This window comes from Balaenoptera musculus, chromosome X (genome assembly GCF_009873245.2).
Source record: "Balaenoptera musculus isolate JJ_BM4_2016_0621 chromosome X, mBalMus1.pri.v3, whole genome shotgun sequence".
Classification (NCBI taxonomy): domain Eukaryota; kingdom Metazoa; phylum Chordata; class Mammalia; order Artiodactyla; family Balaenopteridae; genus Balaenoptera; species Balaenoptera musculus.
The window spans coordinates 51558013-51583821 of record NC_045806.1 but is presented as its reverse complement, the minus strand read 5'-3'; the positions used below and the strand labels follow the sequence as shown (position 1 = coordinate 51583821).

Below are 25809 nucleotides of genomic sequence, written 5' to 3'. Positions count from 1 at the left end.
TGGAGATGAATTTTAAGCACATATAATAAGCTTAAAAAATAACTGATAGCAAAAAAGACACACATAAATGCTGACTGAAAATAGTTATCACATTTAATTAAATATGATGTGCCAACAAAAGTCACAGTCTTGAAAATTTTAAGATGTGGGAAATGCTCACAGTGTAATGCTAAAAGATAAAAGAAAGGATTTGGACTACATGTAATGTAATCCAAATTTTATAGAAGAAAGTCTATGTACAGTATCCTTTCCTTATCGCGGTTTCACTATGTGCAGTTCCACTTACCCACGGTCAACTGCAGTCCAAAAATATTAAATGGAAAACTCCAGAAATAAATAATTCATAAGTTTTAAATTGTGCAAATCTGGTGCCATCCCATTCCATCCCGCCCCAGGAGGTGAATCATCCCTTTGTCCAGCATATCCCATCTGTGAGTCACTTAGTAGCATCTCTGTTATCAGGTTGACTGTTGCAGTATCATAGTGCTTGTGTTCAAGTAACTCTTATTTTAGTTAATAATGGCTCCAAAGTGCAAGAGTAGTGGTGCTAGCAATTTGGATATACTGAAGAGAGGCCATAAAATGCTTCCTTTAAGTGAAAAAGTGAAAGTTCTTGACTTAAGGAATGAAAAAAAATCATATGCTGAGGTTGCTAAGGTCTACTGTAAGAACGAATCTTCTATCCATGAAATTGTGAAGAAAGAAAAAGAAATTCATGCTAGTTTTGCTGTCGCACCTCAAACTGCAAAAGTTAAGATGGAAAAGACACTGAATTTGTACAATAAGATATTTAAGAGGGAGACACACTCATACAACTTTATTACAATATACTGTTATAATTGTTCTATTTTATTATTAGTTATTGTTGTTAATCTCTTACTGTGCCTAATTCATAAATTAAACTTTATCATAGGTATGTATGTATAGGAAAAAGCAGGGTATATACCAAACAGGGTTTGGTATTATCCCTAGTGTCAGACAGCCACTGGGGTTCTTGGAACGTAACCCCCGTGGATAACAGGGGACTACTGTAAAAAGTTAGAAAAAATATTGTAGCAAGGAAGAGCCAATTTTGACTCCATGTTGGATCTGTTTCTTCGACTTTAGCCTTTGCTTTTCGTTGCTTTTGTTATTATAATCATACATAACGGCCTGCCTCAGGGAACCCTACCCACCTGTGAATGGCTGCAAGAAAAAAGAAATTAACACATCCCCTCCCCAAGGCTGGCCATTCCAGATGTTTTTCAAGACTGATGGCCCTTTTTACTTTACTTCCTCCCCACTTCTCCCTATCTATTCTGACTTTTTACTTTACTTCCCTCTCTGATTCTATAAAAGAAACTGGCATCCAGACCCCGATAAGATGGGTTTTTGGGGGGACCCTAGTCTGCCATCTACTCAGTCTGCCGACTTTCCGAATACAGTCGCTATTCCTTGTCTCAACACCTCGTCTCCCAATTTATTGGCCTGTTGTGCGGCGAGCAGAGCGATCTTGGACTCGGTAACAAATTTAGCTTAGCCAGCCAGGAGCCTTGCTACTCATGGCTAGGCGGCGCCAGTCAGGGAATATTGGGGCAAGGCCCTAGCAGCTGCGGGGACCATTTGTCCTGAAGATCTTCCCTTCAAAATTCCCTGAAGCGGCACCGGCTACCCCAGCTCTTGGCAGTTGAAGCAAGGAACAGACAAACTTCTATGAGTCGACAGACTCGATTTTGGAGAGTAAGTCGCTCTGGCGTGCACATTAGAACATATTCCCCCCTCAATTTGGGCTTTTCCTTTATGGGACAAACCAGTTTTTTTGGTTGGGGTACCCTGTTGGAGAGGGGAATTGTTGTTGGACTCTACCTGATTTTGAGAACCGGTTTGTTGGGTTTGGTTTTAGTTTTGTGTGTGTTGATGTTGGAATTTGTGCTTTTTGTGTTGGAATATGTGTCTTTTGTGTTCTGGTGTTATCAAACTTATAAAAATGGGAAATACTCCATCTATCCCAAAGGAGAGCCCTTTGGGGCATATATTAGATAAATGGGCAAAACATAGCTGTGAGCCTATGACTAAGAAAGATATGATATACTATTGTAATAGGGTGCGGATCCAATATATGCTAGGATCAGAAGAACAATGGCCCCTGAATGGCTCACTCAATTATTATATGATATCGCAGTTAGAAATGTTTTGCAAAAGAGCAGGGAAAAGAGATAAGATTCCATATGTAGAAGCATTTATGCTATTGCATCAGGAGGAAAAGGAGTCAGAGGGCTGCCACCTTATGGTGCAGCGGTCTGAAAGAAAATCTAAGGGGGAACCTATTCTACAAGGGGAAGAGGGAGAAAATGAGAGTGGGGGTATTTTATTTCAAAACTTAAACCTCCCTCTAGCCTATCCAGCTCCCCCAATGGCCGAGCAAGCTGCACCGGCAGTTGTTCCAACTGCCCTCCGACCCATGCCGCCAACATATTCACCACCTCCTATTTCCCTTACCCATGGGGATCAAATAGTAGTTTCTATGTTAACCCCTGGAGCACAGGAACCTGGTTTAGTATCACCATCTAAGACCCAACAGAGCACCCAATTTGGACCGGGAGCCGTTTCCGCAGCAGGGCAATTTCCCTTGCTCTGATATCCTCTAAGAGGCCCGGGGACTCCCTTGGACTTGAGGCGCCCAATTCTAATTTTCCCACAAGAGCCCCCAGGTAACATTGACAGTGAGGAATAAGTTGATTGACCTTCTAATAGATACGGTGTCACATATTCTGTGGTAAACACCAAAGTGGCACAGAAAACATCTCAGTCTATCCCGGTCACGGGAGTTTCTGGAGAAGTACAAAACCATTTGTTCTTACAACCTCTAGAATGCCAACTAGGGGACCTCACCATACAGGGCCATGGATCCCGAATGAACTTGGATCCCTCCTCCCCCAAGGTACAGGCCCTTCTGGCTATGCATTTCATGGCCCAGTCTGCCCCAGCCATCAGGCGCAAAATTCAGAAAGCAACTGCTGGTCTTCAGACTCCAAAGAACGATTTGCTCCAATTGGCTTATTTGGTTTTCAGTAATAAGTATATGGCCAAAAATGCTGAACGCACGGAGAGAAATATGCAAAAGGTGCAAATGATTGCAGTGGTTTTGTCTGCTCAGAGACCACCAACTGCGAGGCCGGCTTTTCCTGGACCACTGGGCCCATGAATACCCAGACAGGACCAATGTGCCCTGTGTGGACAAAAGGGGCACTGGAAGGAGAGTTGCGATCAATGTGCTCTTTGCAAACAGCCAGGGCATTGGAAGAAGGAATGCCCCAGACACCGGAGAGTGATGGGGGCCCCTCGGCCATTGACGGGGTTTCACAATCAGAAGACTGAGGGAGCCCGAGGCCAAAAGTGGCTCTGCCTAGAGATACCATCTACATAATAAATGTTGAGCCTTGGGTGGTCATTGATGTGGCAGGCCTCCTGATAGAATTTTGCTTATAGATACTGGTGCAACCTTTCCGGTCTTAACCCAAAGGATTGGAAAACTTAGTAACCATAAAGAGTATGTAATGGGGGTGTCAGGGAAAAGGCAGGGCCACACTTTCCTGGAACCCCTTTTGTGCAACATCAATGGCCAGCTGTTTTTACATTCCTTTCTGTTTGTGCCTGATTGTCCCATCCCTTTAATGGGAAGAGGTTTATTAACTAAGTTAGGGGCCACTATGTTTCTTGAGGGGCAAGGGAACCACCCTCACAAATTTCTTAAACCTAGGGAAGATCCTCAAAAATGTTTGTACATAGATTACCAAAATAGGAGGCCACTGGTCTGACTAAATTAACCATAGCTGATATTCAGATCCTGATTGGAATTTTGGAAGAGGCCTTCTCCCCTAAGCTAAATGAGGAAAAGTAAAACTTTCCAACATAGGTAAATGGGTATGTTAGTCCTTCAGTATCATTGAGGTAGCCACACAATTCTTTGAAAAAAGAAAAACAAAACTGTCCTTGTTTTACAAATGTAGTCTTTACAAGACCATGAGTGTGGCTCCAAAAATAATCCAAAACCCACCAATCCTTTTACCACTCCCAAACCTTCCCTATTTATCTTAAGAGGCTTGTAAGTATTAAACAAAGAGGAAACAAAGTCATCCTAAGAGAAACTTGCCTGTATCTTTGAGATGCCAATGTGCTATCTGGTCTTCTCAGGAACCCTTATCTATGCCATCGTTTTAAAATGCAAATTTTGAAAAAGAGGGTAAAGTAATTTAGAACTTGACTTGTTTTCCATAAATATTAGTAAAAAGGGTTTAGCCATCTAGACAAGCGAGCTTGATTTGTTCCATCTGCCAGAAACCCAACTTTAATCCAACCTCTTAAAAGATAGGTTCCTTACCCAGAGAGGGAAAAGAGGAAAGAAAATAGGCAGGCCCAATTATTGGCAGCCCTACAGGGGCAACCCCCATCCAGAGAAACCCTGACCCGTCCCAGCAGAAGCCAAGACTGATGCTGGGTCTGCAGAAAACCTGGCTACTGGGCGAGGGAATGCTTCCACAAGGGCAAGTCTCCTAAGATGCCTTGTCCAAAATGCCAAAAAAGTGGCCATTGGGGAGCCAACTGCCCCTTGGGCCAAAGGGCTCAGGGACCAGGGGCAGCCCCTCAGATGACCCTGGATTGATGGGACCCTCTGCTTCAAATGGCCCCCCCCCCCGTTTAACATCAGTATTACTGGGTTGGAACCAAGGGCGAACCTGGATGTGGCAGGTAGGACCATATCTTTCTTATTGGATACAGGGGCCGCCTACTCTGTCCTAGTTTTCCTTCTCTGGACCCTTCTCCTCTGACTCCTGTCAGGTTACAGGAGTCTCAGGTAAACTTACTACTAGGCCCTTTACCGTCCCTTTGTGTTGTTACTGGGAAGGATATACTTTCTCTCATTCCTTCCTGGTCATACCTGAATGCCCCCACCCACTGTTAGGTAGGGACATCATGAACAAGCTGGGAACCAGACTGGTACTTGGGGGAACCACCCCAGTAACACCCCTCCAGGTCTTAGTCTTAGAGACACAGCCCCCTCTGAGAACTGGCACACCAGCCTTAGCTAAGTTGCCAGTAGACCCCCAGGTCTGAGCTGATAGAATCCCGGGGAGAGCTATAACTGCCTCCCCAGTGCTTATCACCTTAAAGGACCCAACCTCTTTCCCCAATCAGAAACAATATCCAATTTGCCCAGAAGCCCAAAGGGGACTGCAGCCTCTCATATCCAGATTTTTACTACAGGGGCTACGTATTCCTTACAGTTCTCCTTGCAACACCCCTATCTTACCTGTTAAGAAGTCAAACGGAGAATACAGACTAGTCCAAGACTTAAGAGCTATCAATGAGGCAGTTGTCCCTCTCCATCCGGTAGTCCCCAACCCATACAACTTGTTGGGGACCATCCCAGGCACAGCCTCCTGGTTTACTGTGTTAGACTTAAAGGATGCTTTCTTTTCCATACCTCTGTACCCCCAGTCCTACTACCTCTTTGATTTTGAGTGGCATGAGGAAGGGAATAGAGGACAACAACTCACCTGGACAGTCCTACTTCAAGGGTTCTGAGACAGCCCTCACCTTTTTGTCCAGGCCCTGGCCAAGGACCTCCAAGATCTACATCTGGCGGAAGGGACTATCATCCAGTATGTGAATGACCTTCTTATTTGCTCCCCAGACCATGAGAGAGCCTTAACTCATGCTACCCAGACCTTCAATTTTTTGGCCAAAAAAAGCTATAAAGTTTCTAAGTCTAAGGTCCAATTGGCACAGCAGGAAGTCAAATATCTGGGAGTAATCCTCTCCCCAGGGGAACGAAGTATCTCCCCAGATAGAATACAAGGGATTTAGATCTGCTGGAACCAACTATCTGAAAGCAGCTCTGAGCCTTTTTAGGCCTCATGGGGTGTTACAGACTATGGATTCCTAACTACGGACTAAAAGCACAACCTCTACGAGGCCTCGAAAGGAAAATCTGACTCTAAACCTCTGCTCTCGGGCCCTAGCCAAACCCAAGATTTCTAACAGCTAAAGACATTACTATCTCAGGCCCCAGTCTTGGGAATCCCAAGAACTGATAGACCTTTCCAACTATTTGTGGCAGAAAAACAAGGGATGGCTTTAGGAGTCTTAACTCAGGAACTTGGCCCTATCTGGAGACTTATAGCATATCTGTCAATGAGACTGTACCTGGTGGCCACTGGATGGCCCAACTGTCTTAGGGTAGTTGCTGCCTTGGCCTTATTAGTGGAAGAAGCCTCCCCTGACAGTATATACCTCCCATCAGGTTGCCTCTCTCAGAAGAGAAAGGCCATTTCTGGCTCACAGATAGCAGGATCCTCAAATATCAGGCATTACTGTTGCAGAATCCAGACTTACGTGTCATGGTCTGCTCCTCTTTAAATCCAGCTACCATGCTCCCCCTGTCTGAAGAAGGTCTACCAGTTCACCAATGTGAAGACAATATATCATTCCTTGTTGCCCCGACAAGATCTAACTGATATTCCACTACAAAACCTGAGGAGGTTTGGTTTACTGATGGAAGTAATTTTGTTTCTGAAGGATGTAGAAGGGCAGTGTATGTGGTGGTCTCCTTGACACAGGTTATTGAGGCCCGGACTCTTCCCCCAGGGACCTCAGCCCAATTGGCAGAAATAATTGTTTTAACCTAAGCCTTAACCCTGGCTGAAAATAAGGCCCTTAATATATATACTGACTCTAAATATGCTTTTTTGGTTCTGCATGCTCATGCTGTTATCTGGAAGTAATGTGGCTACTTGATGGTCCAAAACAATCCAGTTAAGTATGGACCTCAAATTCTCTCCCTCTTGGAGGTAGTCCTCAAGCCTTCCCAGGTAGCAGTGATTCATTGCAGAAGTCACCAGAAGGGTGACGATGAAATAACAAAAGGAAATCGGCTAGCTGATCAGGCTGCCTGACAAGCAGCCCTTCAGCCCTTTGTGATAGATGGTGCCTTAGTTCCTTCCCTTAGTTCTTTCCCTTCCCTGTCTTACCTGCCTAAGGAAATCAAATGGGCCATAAATCATGGGTACCACCTTGACCCAGATGGATGGTACTGGAGAGAGGACTTAACTCACCTGCCCCAATCGCTCCAATGGAAAATTATTAAATTTTTGCATGAGGCCTGTCACCTTGGGAGAGATGCCTCATACCAGATTGTTTCTTCTATCTTCTCTGGGAAGGGACTTTACGATGTAGTTAATAAGGTAACCTCATCATGCCCTATTTGTCTGACTAACAATCCTCAGGGAAATAAGCCACCCCCGTTGGCCCTTCTAGCTCAGAGACACAGAACATATCCAGGGGAAGACTGGCAAATGGACTTTACAATGGTTCCTCCCTACTGAGGATATAAGTACATTTTGGTGTTTGTGGACACCTTTACTGGTTGGGTGGAAGCTTTCCCCACCAGGACAGAAGAAGCTTCAGAGGTAGCCCAGAAGCTTTTAACTGAAATCTTCCCTAGATTTGGCCTCCTGCTCTCTCTTCAGAGTGATAATGGTCTTGCCTTTGTTAACCAAATTATTCAGCAGATATCCAAGGCTCTAGATATTGAGTACCACTTTCATTCTTCCTGGAGACCCCAATCCTCAGGAAATGTAGAAAGAGCCAACCAACATTTAAAGAATACCTTAAGAAAAATAACCCAAGAGACCTCCCTCAGTTGGAAGGAAGCCTTCCCTATTGCCCTTTTAAGGGTCAGAACATCCCCAAAGGCCTTACTTAACCTTAGCTCTTATGAAATGCTGTATGGTAGGCCTTTCTTATGAGGGGACCTACTGATGTACTCTGTCACCTCCTTTGGACAATTCCAAAAAGCCCTCCAGAAATATGTGGTAAAAAGGCTTCCTTCCCCAGAGTCTTCTCCTTGCCTCTACTCTGCAGGAACACAAGTATTCATCAAAACTTGGAAGAATGGCTCTCCTGGTTCTCAACTTCAGCTGACCTGGAAGGGACCCTATCCAGTCTTGCTCTCTTCTCCTACAGCTGTTAAAGTACCAGGGATCGCCAGTTGGATCAGCCTGAAGTGATCCAGTGTCTTTAGAGGAATTTTTTTGGTTTGCGGGTATACGCCTCTTAGAGAGAAGCATTCTCAATCTTACCATCATGGTCCAGGAATCCTGGAAGGCTACGGTAGCAGCCATTGAGGAGCAACAGTCAGCCCTAGATTCTCTGGCTGAGGTGGTTTTACAAAATAAGAGGGCCCTCAATGTTATAACACAGCGGTCCCCAACATTTTTGGCATCAGGGACTAGTTTCATGGAAGACAATTTTTCCACAGACTGGGTGGGGGGCAGGGATGGTTCAGGCAGTAATGTGAGTGATGGGGAGCAGCAGATGAAGCTCCAGTCGCTTGTCCGCCACTCACCTCCTGCTGTGTGGCGTGGTTCTTAACATGCCACAGACCGGTACCAATCCGCAGCTAGGGAGTTGGGGACCCCTGTTATAACAGCTGAGGCCAGGGGTGTCTGTGCCCTGCTAAATGAAACATGCTGCTTCTATGTTAATACCTCCAGCCAGGTTGAAGAAAACCTTCTGGTTTTAAAGAAAAACATCAAAATAATAGAAGATCTGAAAGAGAGAGCAGGACAGGGCCCTAGCTGGCTTTCTACCCTCCTCTCCTCTATGGAGACCCAGATATGGACATGGCTGTTGCCCTTGTTGGGACCATTAGTCCTGACAGCCTTTGTTTTGTTATTAGGCCCTTGTATCATAAAGCTACTTGTTCGACTCATTTCAGAATGCATACAGGCTGTTTGATTCCAAATGGTTCTGCGAGGTAGCTACCAGCCCATTCAGCCTGACCCTGAGACCAAGATCTACATGGGACCCCTTGATGGTCATCACTCCAGCCTACCTCCTAGCTGAAGGAGAGCAAGAGGAGGGACCCAATCAAGACTCCGCCCCTTAACAGCAGGAAGCAGCCAGAGCAGTCATCGCCCATGTCCCAAAGAATTGGGTCCCATACTCTTGAGGGGGGAATGTTAGGTAGTTAGTCAGACATTAACAGCAAGGAGGTGACAGTGGTGAAAAGACAAGAAGGAAACAATCAAGTCCCACCCCAACCCTCTGGGCACCCTGCCCTGACATTAGGAGCAAGGAGGCAACAGTAGCAAAAAGACAAGAAGGGAGTAGTCGAGTCACACCTCAACCATCTGAGGACCCTGCCCTGACATTAGCAGCAAGGAGGTGACAGTGGTAAAAAGACAAGGGGGGAATAGTCAAGTTACACCCCACCCAGAATGGGTGAAACCATGGTCAGGTGATGGGCAACATATCCTGATACAGATAAAGAGGGAACCCAATAACACGAGGGAACTTCTCTGGGCTGCACATGCCCAGACCAGACAGGCATATAACCTATAGTAAACCCAAACTCATTATACCATCATTATAATAAAATCTGTATGTGGTTTTGCTCCACCACCCCCCCCACTCTGGGTAGGCTTTTCTTAGTGAATTAAGGGTAAGGGCATGCAGAATAATGAACTTGTTACATAGTTCGGGACTGTCAATCAAATAATGATCCCCTGTCACTCACCCATGATCACGACCCACCTCCTCACAGAACGCTCCTTACAAACACTCTTAAGCCTGTATAGGAGTGCTGGTTTCACTTCACAGAAATAGCTCACTCTCTCTCTGAGAGTGTAACTATGCTTTAATAAACTTTGCTTTGCACTTAAGCCCAAAGTGGTAGCCTGCAATTCTTTGCTTGCTATCACAAGGACAGAGATTGCTGGTCTGGGTCTTCCTTTGACCTCCTTGGTTGAAGCTATTTGACACAATGCACGCCAACCTAGTAACACTATATAAGGGCTCAGTATGCAAAGTTTAGAGATCAATAAATATTTAAGGAATAAATGAATGAAAAAAATGGAAAATAAACAAATCCTGCAAGATGACCTGTTTTAACCTGAACTTGCAAAATGTCCTTTTGCAAATTTAAAAAGCTAGGACCTAAAATCCTATCTTAAAAGCAATATAAAACCTAGGACTTGAAAGTTACAGAATGTTTTAGTGACACTACAACTCACTTTGTTCTGTGAAGTGGCTTAGATATGTCTCACGATCTAGGTTCCAAGCCAAATTCTGTCTAGCAGATGGGTCACTGGCCTCTCTCTCTGACTTTTTTTTTGTAGGGTTCAAATATTTGGGCTTCTCCTAGACTTAAAAAAGAATATGGTGGGGCGGCTTCCCTGGTGGCCCAGTGGTTAAGAATCCACCTGCCAATGCAGGGGGCACAGGTTCAAGCCCTGGTCTGGGAAGATCCCGCATGCCGCAGAGCAACTAAGCCCGTGCACCACAACTACTGAGCCTGAGTGCTACAACTACTGAAGGGTGCATGCTTAGAGCCCATGCTCTACAACAAGAGAAGCCACCACAATGAGAAGCCTGTGCACCACAATGAAGAGTAGCCCCCACTCACCACAATTAGAGAAAGCCCATGCACAGCAATGAAGGCCCAACGCAGCTAAGAAAAAAAAAATGGTGGCGTTTACATTTGAAAGCCTTAACTCCACTGAAATGGATCCCCCCCCCCCCCCCCCCCGCAACACCCAAGGAAACAGCTCTCTGAATTAACAAACCCTTTAGGATTTTACCATACATCAGTATGTGAATTACAGGTACACCACTATTGCAAATGTTAAACAAATGCTATTAATGACAAAGCATCATGATTTCAATGCAGTCTCATCCAACACACTGAGGAACAAGAGACATCAATATGTAGTTTGTCTAAGTACCAATCTCATGATAAAGTTATATGAGAATGGGGAAAACAAAATGAATTCAGATTAATGGCACTTAAAAAATCATGAGCAGACTATGGCACTGAACTTTTGACCATGTGAAATGTGATTGCAGAATAAATGGGACTCATCAGTAACTTTCCTAGTCAGACAAGGAGTAGATGCTAACAAGGACACAGTTGGCAATTAAAAAAAAGATCATGTTGTCCATTATGCACTATTTTTACATGCTCCTAAAAATAAGGTTGAGTGCTGATTTTTTTTTGCTTTCTTTAAATTGTGTGAGGTATCTTTAATATAGTAAATCAACTACTATAAAAGACAAAAGTTTATCTTCCTATCAGCATGAGAGTTTACTATTGGCAAAGACTAGATATGTTGAAACTAATTACCTTGGTAATTAATCTCTTCATTATTCCTTACAAAGCAAAAGAACCAAAAAGTGTCCTTCATAATCAGCAATCCTTGAACAGAACTCCAAAGACAAGGAAGATCTTATATCACCATGAATTCAAAGTTCTCAAAGAAGTCCTGGGTTCTTATCACCACCTCCAAAACACAAAACACTTAAAGGAGAGTGGGTCTTGGGAAATGGGTCCAATCTAAAGTGTTTTGGGTGGCCTGATCTGGTAAAAAATTGATTTTAGCAGATCCATACCTCTTCCCTTCAAGAATCACTCTAGTTTATGCCTATTAGGGAGGGGGGCAAAGTTACCTTTGGTCCTTTGGACACAGAAATCACTCTCTGCTTTTCACCACCCACTGCATCATTCTGATTCCTGGAATACTGTGTACAGGTCACTTAACTTTCTTGTTACTATGCTTCTAGTTTCCCCTCATTAAAACAGGGGAGATGTCTAGCCTCCTTTACACAGCCTATTATGATGCTGTGGTTTTTAAACACATTTTAAAAAGGGGGAATCAAGATGGCAGAGTAGGAGGACGTTTGTGGGAGCTCACCTTACCCCACAAACACATCAAAAATGCATCTACTTGTGTAGCAACTCTCACTGAAAACTAACTGGAGGCTGGCAGAAAGGCTCTTCTACAACCAAGCCTATAAAGAAAGATCCGCAAGGAGTCAGGCAGAGAGGAGAAATGATCAGGTTGGGACCTGCGCTACTAGCGGGGGACATAGAAGAAGAGGGGTATATCATAGGCTTGGAGATACTCCCTAGGAAGCGAGTGGATGCCAAATATATGGTTCTAGTCACATAGTTGGCATTCCAGCACTGGGGTCTCACACTGGGAAGATGAGTCCCCTTAGCTTGTTTGAAAACTGGTGGGACTTACTAGAGGTGCAGTGAGAAACTGAGACTCCATCATGAACAGTATGCACGCACACTTCCTTACTCCCAGGAACAAGGCAAAGAAAGCATATTGAAAACAGCCTGGGGCTCTGGCTGGTTTCTCACAACTGCCCCAGCGTCCACTCCAGCCCTCACTGGGCTACTGTTCCAACTCCACTTTCTCTGGCTCTGCTCTCCACTAGGGTGGAGGTGCTGTTGCTGGGGGAGAGTGCACACTTAGAGGGAATGGGACCAGCTTGGACCCAACCCTTAGGGCTTCTACTCCAGCATCTTGGACCCCAGCCCCATGCCCAATAGGGTGGTGACAACCATTGATCATAGGAAAAGCCCCAGCTCACATTTGTTTCTGGCTCTACCTCCTCCATATCCAGCCCTACCATCAACTAGGGTGGTAGCTGTCAGCACACCCCAGGAGAAGATGTGACCTGTGCTCATTTCAGATCCAGCTCTCCCACCAAAGTCACTGGGCACACACAGACTGCATAAGGACACTCTCACAGAAGGACACCCCTTCAAGATCAGGATAAGTAACTGTTTCACTTAATTCTATAGAGACAGAGAAAGTTAAACAAAATGAGAAGACAAAGGAATGTGTTTCAAATGAATGAAAAAGAACCTGCCTCTGAAAAAAAACCCCTAATGAAACAGAGGTAAATAATTTACTAGATAAAGAGTACAAACCATTAGTAATAAGAAGGCTAACTGAACTTGGGAAAAGAATAGACAAGCAAAATGAGAATTTTAACAAGGAACTAGAAAATATAAAAAAGAACTGGTCAGAGCTGAAGGATACAATAACTGAAATGAAAAACACATTGGAGGGAATTAACAGCAGACTAAGTGATACAGAAGACGGCATAAGTGATCTGGAAGATAGTCTAATGGAAACCACCCAATCAGAACAGTAAATAGAAAAGCAAAATTTAAAAAAATGAGGATAGTTTAAGGGATCTATGGGACAACATCAAGCATAGTAACATTAACATAAGGGTCCCAGAAGGAGAGGAGAGAGAGTAAGAGGTAAAGAATGTAGTTGATGAAGTTATGGTTGAAAAATTCCAGAAGAAGAAGAGATTTCCACTCACAGGGAGCACAGAGAGTCCCAAACAACACGAACCCAAAGAGACACATACCAAGGCATATCATAATTAAAATGGCAAAAGTTAAAGACAAAGAAAGAATTTTAAAGGCAGCAATAGAAAATCAAGAGTCACATACAAGGGAACTCCCCCAAAGCTATCAGCTGATGTTTCTGCAGAAACTTTGCAGGCCAGAATGGAGTGGCGTGATATATTTAAAGTGCTGAAAGCGAAAAACCTACAACCTAGGATACTATACCCAGAAAAGATGTTCAGAATTGAAGGAGAGAAAAAGCACTTCTGAGACAAACAAAAACTAAAAGAGTTCATCAATATTAAACTGACCCTACAAGAAGTTTTAAAAGGTATTTTCTAAGTAGAAAATAAAAGGTTACAACAAGAAGTAGAATTTATAGGAAAGAAATAGTCCTGCTAGTAAAAGCAAATATATAGTAGATGTGGTGGATCAACAATTTACATAAGCAAGTATGAGATTAAAAGACAACAGTTGTAAAATAAACTATAATTACAATAGAGAGTTAAGAGGTAGACATGAAGATATAAAATATGACATAAAAAACACAAACTGTGGGGGAGGGGAGTATAAAATGTAGATTTTTTAGAATGTGTTTGAACTTAAATGACTATCAGTTTAAAACATGACCTATACATTTAGTTATAGGTCAACATATACAAACCCCATGGTAACCTCAAGTCAAAAACCTATGATAGGGACTACCCTGGTGGTACAGTGGTTAAGAATCCACCTGCTAATGCAGGGGACATGGGTTTGAGCCCTGGTCCAAGAAGATCCCACATGCTGCAGAGCAGCTAAGCCCAGGTGCCACAACTACTGAGCCTGTGCTCTAAAGCCCATGAGCCACAACTACTGAGCCCATGTGCCACAACTACTGAAGCCCACGTGCCTAGAGCCCATGCTCCACAACAAGAGAAACCACCACAATGAGAAACCCGCACACCACAACGAAGAGTAGCCCCCGCTCGCCACAACTAGAGAAAGCCCGTGTGCAGCAACGAAGACCAAACACAGCCAAAAATAAATAAATAAATTTATAAACAACAACAACAAAAACCTATGATAGATACACAAAAACTAGAGAGAAAGAAACACAAGCATACCACTAAAAAACCGTCAAACCACAAGAGGAAGAAAAGAATAGAGAAGAACTACAGAAACCACCAGAAAACAAGTAACAAAATGGCAATAAGTACATACTTATCAATAATCACTTTAAAAGTCAATGGATTAATGCTCCAAATCAAAAGATACTATATATACAAAACCCTAAAATCTCCACAAAAAACTACTAGAATTAATAAATGAATTCAGTAAGGTTGCAGGATACAAAATTAATGTAAAGAAAGCTGTTGCATTTCTATACACTAAAAATGAACTGTTGGAAAGAGAAATTCAGGAAACAATCCCGTCCACCATCACATCAAAAAGAATAAAATAGCTAGAAATAAAGCTACTTATGGAGGTAAAAGGCATGTACTCAGAAAACTGTAAGACACTGATGAGAGAAATTGAGGAGGACACAAACAGATTGAAAGATATACCCTGTTTTTAAATTGGAAGAATTAATACTGTTAAAATGACTATATTACCCAAAGCAACCTACAGATTCAATGCAATCCCTAACAAAGTATCAAGGGCATTTTTCACAGAACTACAACAAATAACTTAAAAATTTGTATGGAAACACAAAAGACCCCTAATAGCCAAAACAACTTGAGAAAGAAGAACAGAGCTGGAGAAATAACACTCCCTGAATTCAGACTATACTACAAAGCTACAGTAATCAGAACAGTATGGTACTGGCTCAAAAACAGACACATAACTCAATAGAAAAGAAAAGAGAGCCTAGGAAAAAACACACACTTATGGTCAATTAATGTACAACAAAGGAGGCAAGAATATACAATAGAGAAAAGACAGTCTCTTCAATAAGTGGTGCTGGGAAAACTGGACAGCTACATATAAGAGAATGAAATTAGAACATTCTCTAACATCACATAAAAAATAAATTCAAAATGAATTAAAGACCTAAATGTAAGACCGTAAACCATAAAACTCCTAAAGGAAAACATGGGCAGAACACTCTTTGACATAAATCAGAGCGATATGTTTTTGGATCTGTTTCCCAAAGCAAAGGAAATAAAAGTAAAAATAAACAAATGGCACCTAATTAGACTTAAAAGCTACTGCACAGCAAAGGAAACCTTTGACAAAATGAAAAGGCAACCTACTGAATGGGAGAAAATATTTGTTAGTGATAAGACTGATATGGGGTTAATGTCCAAAATATATAAACAGCACATACAACTCAACATAAAAAACCAAACAACTCAATTAAAAAATGGGCAGAAGACCTGAATAGACATTTTTCCAAAGAAGACATACAGATGGCCAACAGGCATATGAAAAGATGCTCAACATTGCTAATCATCTCTGAAATCCAAATAAAAACTAAAGTGAGACATCACCTCACACCTGTCAGAATGGCTATTGTTAAAAGGACCACAAAAAATAGCAAGTGTTGGTGAGGATGTGGAGAAAAGGGAGCCCTACTGTACTGTTGGTGGGAATGTACACTGGTGTAGCCATTATAAAAATACTAAGGAGATTCTTCAAAAAACTAAAAATAGCACTACCATATGATCCAGCCATTCCATCCCTGTGTATATATCTGAAGAGAACAAAATCACTGATTTGGAAAAAATATATGCACCCCAATGTTCATAGCAGCATTATTTACAATAGTCAAGATATGGAAGCAACCTTAGTGTCCATAAACAGATGATTGGATACAGAAGCTGTGGTATATATACAATGAAATATTATTCAGCCTTAAAAAAGAATGAAATTTCGTCATTTGCAACAACTTGGATGGACCTAGAGCGTATTATGCTTAGTGAAAAAGTCAGATAGAGAAAGGCAATTACTGTATGCTACCACTTATATGTGGAATCTAAAAAATAAAACAAATGAATGAATATAGCAAAACAGAAACAGACTCACAGATATAGAGAACACACTAGTGGTTATCACTGGGAAGAAGGATGGGGGAGGGACAATATAGGGTTAGGAGATTAAGAGGTACCAAGTACTATGTATAAAAAAAATAAGATACAAGGATTTATTGTACAGCACAGAGAAGAGTCATCATAGAGAAACAGTCAATATTTTATAATAACTATAAATGTAGTAAAATATTGAATTTTACTATACTGATTCAATACTATACAATACTGAATCACTATGTTGTACACCTAAAACTAATATAGTATTGTAAATAACTGTACTTTACTAAAAAATAAAAATATAATATTTGAAAAAAGAATTCTGCAAATGTATTCTCTGCTACTAGAAACTATGTCAGATGGATTTGAGAAGATGGAGGAAGAGTAAGACGCGGAGATCAACTTCCTCCACACAGATACATCAGAAATACATCTACATGTGGAACTGCTCCTATAGAACACCCATTGAACACTGGAAAAAGACCTCAGACCTCCCAAAAGGCAAGAAACTCCCCACGTACCTGGGTAGGGCAAAAGAAAAAAGAAAAAACAGAGGAGACAAAAGAATAGGGACGGGACCTGCACCAGTGGGAGGGAGCTGTGAAGGAGGAAAGGTTTCCACACACTAGAAGCCCCTTTGTGGGCGGAGACTGTGGGTGGTGGAGGTGGGAAGCTTTGGAGCCACGGAGAAGAGCGCAGCCACAGGGGAGCGGAGGGCAAAGCGGAGAGACTCCCACATGGAGGATCAGTGCCGACCAGCACTCACCAGCCCGAGAGTCTTGCCTGCTCACCCGCTGGGGCAGGTAGGGGGTGGAAGCTGAGACTCTGGCTTCGGTCAGATCGCAGGGAGAGGACTGGGGTTGGTGGCGTGAACACAGCCTGAAGGGGGCTAGTGCGCCACGGCTAGCCGGGAGGGAGTCCAGGAAAAAGTCTGGACCTGCCGAAGAGGCAAGAGACTTTTCTTCCCTCTTTGTTTCCTGGTGCGCGAGGAGAGGGGATTAAGAGCACATCTTAAAGTAGCTCCAGAGACGGGAGCGAGTTGCGGCTATCAGCACGGACCCCAGAGACGGGCATGGGACGCTCAGGCTGCTGCTGCAGCCACCAAGAAGCCTGTGTGCGAGCACAGGTCACTACCCACACATCCCTCCCAGGACCCTGTGCAGCCCGCCACTGCCAGGGTCCCGTGATCCAGGGACAATTTCCCCGGGAGAACACACGGCATGCATCATGCTGGTGCAACGTCACACCAGCCTCTGCCGCGGCAGGCTCGCCCCGCATCCGTACCCCTCCCTCCCCCCAGCCTGAGTGAGCCAGAGCCCCCAAATCAGCTGCTCCTTTAACCCCGTCCTGTCTGAGTGAAGAACAGATGCACTCAGGCGACCTACATGCAGAGGTGGGTCCAAATCCAAAGCTGAACCCCGGGAGCTGTGTGAACAGAGAAGAGAAAGGGAAATTTCTCCCAGCAGCCTCAGAAGCAGCGGATTAAAACTCCACAATCAACTTGATGTACCCTGCATCTGTGGAATACCTGAATAGACAACGAATCATCCCAAATTCAGGAGGTGGACATGGGGAGCAAGATATATTATTTTTTCTCCTTTTCCTGTTTTTGTGAGTGTGCATGTGTATGCTTCTGTGTGAGATTTTGTCTGCATAACTTTGCTTTCACCATTTGTCCTAGGGTTCTGTCAGTCCATTGTTGTTTTCCTTTATTTCTCCTTTAAAAATTTTTTTTCTTAATAATTATTTTTATTTTAATAACTTTATTTTATTTTATCTTTATTTTATTTTATTTTATCCTCTTTCTTTCTTTCTTTCTATTTTTTCTCCCTTTTATTTTGAGCTGTGTGGATGAAAGGCTCTTGGTCCTCCAGCCAGTAGTCAGTGCTGTGCCTCTGAGTTGGGAGAGCCAACTTCAGGACACTGGTCCACAAGAGACCTCCCAGCTCCAAGTAATATCAAATGGCGAAAATCTCCCAGAGATCTCCATCTCAACACCAAGACCCAGCTTCATTCAACGACCAGCAAGCTACAGTGCTAGACACCCTATGCCAAACAGCAAGACAGGAACACAGTCCCATCCATTAGCAGAGAGGCTGCCTAAAATCATAATAAGGCCACAGACACCCCAAAACACACCACCAGACGTGGACCTGCCCACCAGAAAGACAAGATCTAGCCTCATCCACCAGAACACAGGAACTAGTCCCCTCCACCAGGAAGCCTACACAACACAATGAACCAACCTTAGCCACTGGGGACAGACACTAAAAACAACGGGAACTACGAACCTGCAGCCTGCGAAAAGGAGACCCCCAAACACAGTAAGATAAGCAAAATGAGAAGACAGAAAAACACACAGCAGATGAAGGAGCAAGGTAAAAACACACCAGACCTAACAAATGAAGAGAAAATAGGCAGTCTACCTGAAAAAGAATTCAGAATAATGATAGTAAAGATGATTCAATATCTTGGAAATAGAATAGAAAAAATGCAAGAAACATTTAACAAGGACCTAGGAGAACTAAAGAGGAAACAAGCAATGATGAAAAACACAATAAATGAAATTAAAAATACTCTAGAAGGGATGAATAGCAGAATAACTGAGGCAGAAGAACGAATAAGTGACCTGGAAGAAAAAATAGTGGAAATAACTACTGCAGAGCAGAATAAAGAAAAAAGAATGAAAAGAAATGAGGACAATCTCAGAGACCTCTGGGACAATATTAAACACACCAACATTCGAATCATAGGGGTCTCAGAAGAAGAAGAGAAACAGGAAGGAATGAGAAAATATTTGAAGAGATTATAGTTGAAAACTTCCCTAATATGGGGAAGGAAATAATTCATCAAGTCCAGGAAGCACAGAGAGTCCCATACAGGATAAATCCAAGGAGAAACATGCCAAGACACATATTATGCAAACTATCAAAAATTAAATACAAAGAAAACATATTAAAAGCAGGAAGGGGAAAAATAACAAATAACACACAAGGGAATCCCCATAAGGTTAACAGCTGATCTTTCAGCACAAACTCTGCAAGCCAGAAGGGAGTGGCAGGATATACTTAAAGTGATGAAGGAGAAAAACCTACAACCAAGATTACTCTACCCAGCAAGAATCTCATTCAGATTTCATGGAGAAATTAAAACCTTTACAGGCAAGCAAAAGCTGAGAGAGTTCAGCACCACTAAACCAGCTTTACAACAAATGCTAAAGGAACTTCTCTAGGCAAGAAACACAAGAGAAGGAAAACACGTACAATAACAAACCCAAAACATTAATGTAAATGAGAATAGGAACATACATATCGTTAATTACTTTAAATATAAATGGATTAAATGCTCCCACCAAAAGACACAGACTGACTGAATGGATAGAAAAAGAAGACCCGTATATATGCGGTCTACAAGAGACCTACTTCAGACCTAGGGACACATAGAGACTGAAAGTGAGGGGATGGAAAAAGATACTCCATGCAAATGGAAATCAAAAGAAAGCTGGAGTAGCAATTCTCATATCAGAAAAAATAGACTTTAAAATAAAGACTATTACAAGAGACAAAGAAGGACTCTACATAATGATCAAGGGATCAATCCAAGAAGAAGATATAACAATTGTAAGTATTTATGCACCCAACATAAGAGCACCTCAATACATAAGGCAAATACTAACAGCCATAAAAGGGGAAATCGACAGTAACACAATCATAGTAGGGGACTTTAACACCTCACTTTCACCAATGGACAGATCATCTAAAATGAAAATAAGTAAGGAAACACACGCTTTAAATGATACATTAAACAAAATGGACTTAATTGATATTTATAGGACATTCCATCCAAAAACAACAGAATACACATTTTTCTCAAGTGTCATGGAACATTCTCCAGGATAGATCATATCTTGGGTCACAAATCAAGCCTTGGTAAATTTAAGAAAATTGAAATCATATCAAATATCTTTTCCAAGCACAATGCTATGAGACTAGATATCAATTACAGGAAAAGATCTGTGAAAAATACAAACACATGGAGGTTAAACAATACACTACTTAATAAACAAGTGATCACTGAAGAAATCAAAGAGGAAATCAAAAAATACCTAAAACAAATGACAATGGAGACACGACAACCCAAAACCTATGGGATGCAGCAAAAGAGTTCTAAGAGGGAAGTTTATAGCAATACAATCCTACCTTAAGAAACAGGAAACATCTCAAGTAAACAACCTAACCTTGCACCTAAAGCAATTAGAGAAAGAAGAACAAAAAAACCCCAAAGTTAGCAGAAGGAAAATAATCAAAAAGATCAGATCAGGAATAAATGAAAAAGTAATGAAGGAAACGATAGCAAAGATCAATAAAACTAAAAGCTGGTTCTTTGAGAAGATAAACAAAATTGATGAACCATTAGCCAGACTCATCAAGAAAAAAAGGGAGAAGACTCAAATCAATAGAATTAGAAATGAAAAAGGAGAAGTAACAACTGACACTGCAGAAATACAAACGATCATGAGAGTTTACTACAAGCAACTCTATGCCAATAAAATGGACAACCTGCAAGAAATGGACAAATTCTTAGAAATGCAAAACCTGCCGAGATGGAACCAGGAAGAAATAGAAAATATGAACAGACCAGTCACAAGCACTGAAATTGAAACTGTGGCAAACAAAAACCCAGGACCAGATGGCTTCACAGGCGAATTCCATCAAACATTTAGAGAAAAGCTAACACCTGTCCTTCTCAAACTCTTCAAAAATATAGCAGAGGAAGGAACACCCCCAAACTCATTCTACGAGGCCACCATCACCCTGATACCAAAACCAGACAAAGATGTCACAATGAAAGAAAACTACAGGCCAATATCACTGATGAACATAGATGCAAAAATCCTCAACGAAATACTAGCAAGAAGAATCCAACAGCACATTAAAAGGATCATACACCATGATCAAGTGGTGTTTATTCCAGGAATGCAAGGATTCTTCAATATATGCAAATCAATCAATGATATACACCATATTAACAAATGAAGAGGAAAAGCCATATGATCATCTCAATAGATTCAGAGAAAGCTTTTGACAAAATTCAACACCCATTTATGATAAAAACCCTGCAGAAAGTAGGCATAGAGGGAACTTTCCTCAACATAATAAAGGCCATATATGACAAACCCACAGCCAACATTGTCCTCAATGGTGAAAAACTGAAACCATTTCCACTAAGATCAGGAACAAGACAAGATTGCCCACTCTCACCACTATTATTCAACATAGTTTTGGAACTTTTAGCCACAGCAATCAGAGAAGAAAAAGAAATAAAAGGAATCCAAATCAGAAAAGAAGAAGTAAAGCTGTCACTGTTTGCAGATGACATGATACTATACATAGAGAGTCCTAAAGATGCTACCAGAAAACTACTAGAACTAATCAATGAATTTGGTAAAGTAGCATGATACAAAATTATTGCACAGAAATCTTTGGCATTCCTATACACTAATGAGGAAAAATCTGAAAGAGAAATTAAGAAAACACTCCCATTTACCATTGCAACAAAAAGAATAAAATATCTAGGAATAAACCTACCTAAGGAGACAAAAAACCTGTATGCAGAAAATTATAAGACCCAGATGAAAGAAATTAAAGATGATACAAATAGATGGAGAGATATACCATGTTCTTGGATTGGAAGAATCAACATTGTGAAAATGACTGTACTACCCAAAGCCATCTACAGATTCAATGCAATCCCTATCAAACTACCACCTGCATTTTTCACAGAACTAGAACAAAAAATTTCACAATTTGTATGGAAACACAAAAGACCCCGAATAGCCAAAGCAATCTTGAGAACGAAAAATGGAGCTGGAGGAATCAGGCTCCCTGACTTCAGACTATACTACAAAGCTACAGTAATCAAGATAGTATGGGACTGGCACAAAAACAGAAATATAGATCAGTGGAAAAGGATAGAAAGCCCACAGATAACCCATGCACATATGGTCACCTTATCTTTGAAAAAGGAGGCAAGAATATACAGTGGAGAAAAGACAGCCTCTTCAATAAGTGATGCTGGGAAAACTAGACAGGTACATGTAAAAGTATGAAATTAGAACACTCCCTAACCCCATACACAAAAATAAACTCAAAATGGATTAAAGACCTAAATGTAAGGCCAGACACTATCAAACTCTTAGAGGAAAACATAGGCAGAACACTCTATGACATAAATCACAGCAAGATCTTTTTTGACCCACCTCCTAGAGAAATGGAAATAAAAACAAAAATAAACAAATGGGACCTAGTGAAACTTAAAAGCTTTTGCACAGCAAAGGAAACCATAAACAAGACGAAAAGACAATCCTCAGAATGGGAGAAAATATTTTCAAATGAAGCAACTGACAAAGGATTAATCTCCAAAATTTACAAGCAGCTCATGAAGCTCTATAAAAAAAAAATCTAATCCAAAAATGGGCAGAAGACCTAAAAAGACATTTCTCCAAAGAAGATATACAGATTGCCAACAAACACATGAAAGAATGCTCAACATCATTAATCATTAGAGAAATGGAAATCAAAACTACAATGAGATATCACCTCACACCGGTCAGAATGGCCATCATCAAAAAATATAGAAACAATAAATGCTGGAGAGGGTGTGGAGAAAAGCGAACACTCTTGCACTGTTGGTGGGAATGTAATTGATAAAGCCACTATGGAGAACAGTATGGAGGTTCCTTGAAAAACTAAAAATAGAACTACCATACGACCCAGCAATCCCACTAGTAGGCATATACCCTGCGAAAACCGTAATTCAAAAAGAGTCATGTACCAAAATATTCATTGCAGCTCTATTTACAATAGCCAGGGCATGGAGGCAACCTAAGTGTCCATCAACAGATGAAAGGATAAAGAAGCTGTGGCACATATATACAATGGAATATTACTCAGCCATAAAAAGAAATGAAATGGAGGTATTTGTAATGAGGTGGATGGAGTTAGAGTCTGTCATACAGAGTGAAGTAAGTCAGAAAGAGAAAAAGAAACACAGTATGCTAACACATGTATACGGAATCTAAGGAAAAAAAAAAAAGGCCATGAAGAACCTAGTGGCAAGACGGGAATAAAGACACAGACCTACTAGAGAATGGACTTGAGGATATGGGGAGGGGGTGGGGTGAGATGTGACAGGGTAAGAGAGTGTCATGGACATATATACACTACCAAATGTAAAATAGATAGCTAGTGGGAAGAAGCCGCATAGCATAGGGAGATCAGCTCGGTGCTTTGTGACCACCTAGAGGGGTGGGATGGGGAGGGTGAGAGGGAGGGAGATGCAAGAGGGAAGAGAAATGGGAACATATTGTATATGTATAACTGATTCACTTTGTTATAAAGCAGAAGCTAACACACTATTGTAAGGCAATTATACTTCAATAAAGATGTATAAAAAAAAAAAAAGAAGATGTGGCACATATATACAATGGAATATTACTCAGCCATAAAAAGAAACGAAATTGAGTTATTTGTAGTGACGTGGATGGAGTTACAGTCTGTCATACAGGGTGAAATAAGTCAGAAATAGAAAAACAAATACCGTATGCTAACACATATACATGGAATCTAAAAAAAAAAAGGTTATGAAGAACCTAGGGGCAAGACGGGAATAAAGACACAGACTTACTAGAGAATGGACTTGACGATATGGGGAGTGGGATGGGTAAGCTGTGACAAAGTGAGAGAGTGGCATGGACATATATACACTACCAAACGTAAAATAGATAGCTAGTGGGAAGAAGCCGCATAGCACAGGGAGATCAGCTCAGTGCTTTGTGACCACCTAGAGGGGTGGGATAGGGAGGGTGGGAGGGAGGGAGACGCAAGAGGGAAGAGATATGGGAACATATGTATATGTATAACTGATTCACTTTGTTATAAAGCAGAAACTAACACACCATTGTAAAGCAATTATACTCCAATAAAGATGTTAAAAACAAATAGAAACTATGTCAAATAGTCTTAATAACACTAATAGCCACATACTGTTGCATGATATTGCAGAAGGAGCATTGGAGTCAGATTCAGGTTTTAATACAAACTGCCATTTATTACTTGTGTAACCTTGGCCGTTACTCATCCTCTGAACTTGAGTTCACTCACCTGCAAGTTAAATCATATTCACAAAGTATTTGGCACAAAATAGATTATAAATGTTAGTTTCATTTCATTCATCTGAAGCCGGAAAGCTTAAATTTAAATCCTCACTTTGCTACATATTACCTATATCAAGTGTTCTCAAGGAAGTCATTTAACCTTGCTGAGCTCTAGTTTTCTCATCTGTAAAATAAAGTTGCTATGAAGATTATATAGAACTATATATTAAAATGTGCCTCCAGATAGCCTGGTAAGCAATTCCTGCATACAGGGCAGTTTTAAAGAAAGAGAAAGAAAATATACCAGTCTTACCTCATTGCCACATTACTTCCATCTATGACAACTGGCCTCAAATTTTCACTGTTGTCTATTTCATCTTCAAGAGACAGTTCAGGGCTTGCAACTTCTCTGGAGCTGGGACCCCGAGGCACTAACAAACTCAAGTTGAGTTGCCCTTCCAAATCACCTTTGTTTCCAAGTCTGACAAGCTCTGCCAGTACATCATTAATAAGCGATTCTGGACCCAGCTTGTTCAGCACTAACTGAATCTGTTCCTCTGCATAGCCCAGCTTTAAAGCAAAATCCATCTTGGTTTGGTATTCTTTTTCCAAGTCAAGCTTCCCATCCTGTAGAGTGCTACTCTGGGAGAAGCTTGGATGATCTAGGCAGGGTGATCTACAAAGCTGGCGGTGTGGCTTAGAGGGAATCTCCTTTTTCTTCAACTGAACATCTCCAGGTTGGCAGCTGTTGTCATTACTGCTGCTTTTAAGGCTCAACTGTTCAGGGTCACTCTCAGAGCTCAACAGCTCTTCAGAATCAGCATTACCCTGCTCTGTGTTCTCTTGCTCAGGCTGCTGCTTCTCTTCCTTGGAGGCATTCTTCTTCATTTTTGGTGTTTCCACTGCAGCGGTGGCCGTCATCCCGTTCAGTGGGCAATCTGAGGTCTAATCAGCTCTTTTTCTTTTTAGCCTTCTTGGAATCCATGTACATTGGCTTCCCTTTGTGTAAAATGGGGTGGTAGTGGTGGCACAATGGTTTGCCTGTTTGGTTTGTTATGTTTAGATGTTACCAGTTCCTACAAATAAACACACATACCATAATCATGTTTAGTAAACTTATGAAAATGTATTTTAGAATACAGTGTTTTCTTCCTAAGAAACTACAGGTTGTCTGACATTATATTTTTCTGCTTAAAATGATTGGACTCTTGAAATAATACCAAGCATCTTTTCAGACCACAATGATATGAGACTATAAAATCAACTACAACATAAACAACTAAAAGAAAACACTCAAACACATGGAGTCTAAACAGCATGTTACTAAATGACCAATAAGTCATTGAAGAAATCAAACAGAAAATTAAAAATGTAAATACAATGATACAAATATCTACGGGACTGAAGCAAAGCAGTTCTAAGAGGGAAGTTTATAGTGATGCAAGCCT

General features: G+C 41.5%; 1 protein-coding gene across 1 annotated transcript in view; it reads right to left on the bottom strand.

Annotated features, from left to right (window-relative positions):
* ZC3H12B (zinc finger CCCH-type containing 12B) overlaps positions 1-25428 on the bottom strand; it is a 31001-nt gene extending 5573 nt beyond the window's left edge. The window contains exon 1 of the mRNA XM_036840410.1: positions 24675-25428. Coding sequence (XP_036696305.1) covers positions 24675-25282 — 608 coding nt within the window. The 5' untranslated portion in view covers positions 25283-25428. The remainder of the gene's footprint in view (positions 1-24674) is intronic.
* Between the last annotated feature and the right edge of the window lie 381 nt (positions 25429-25809).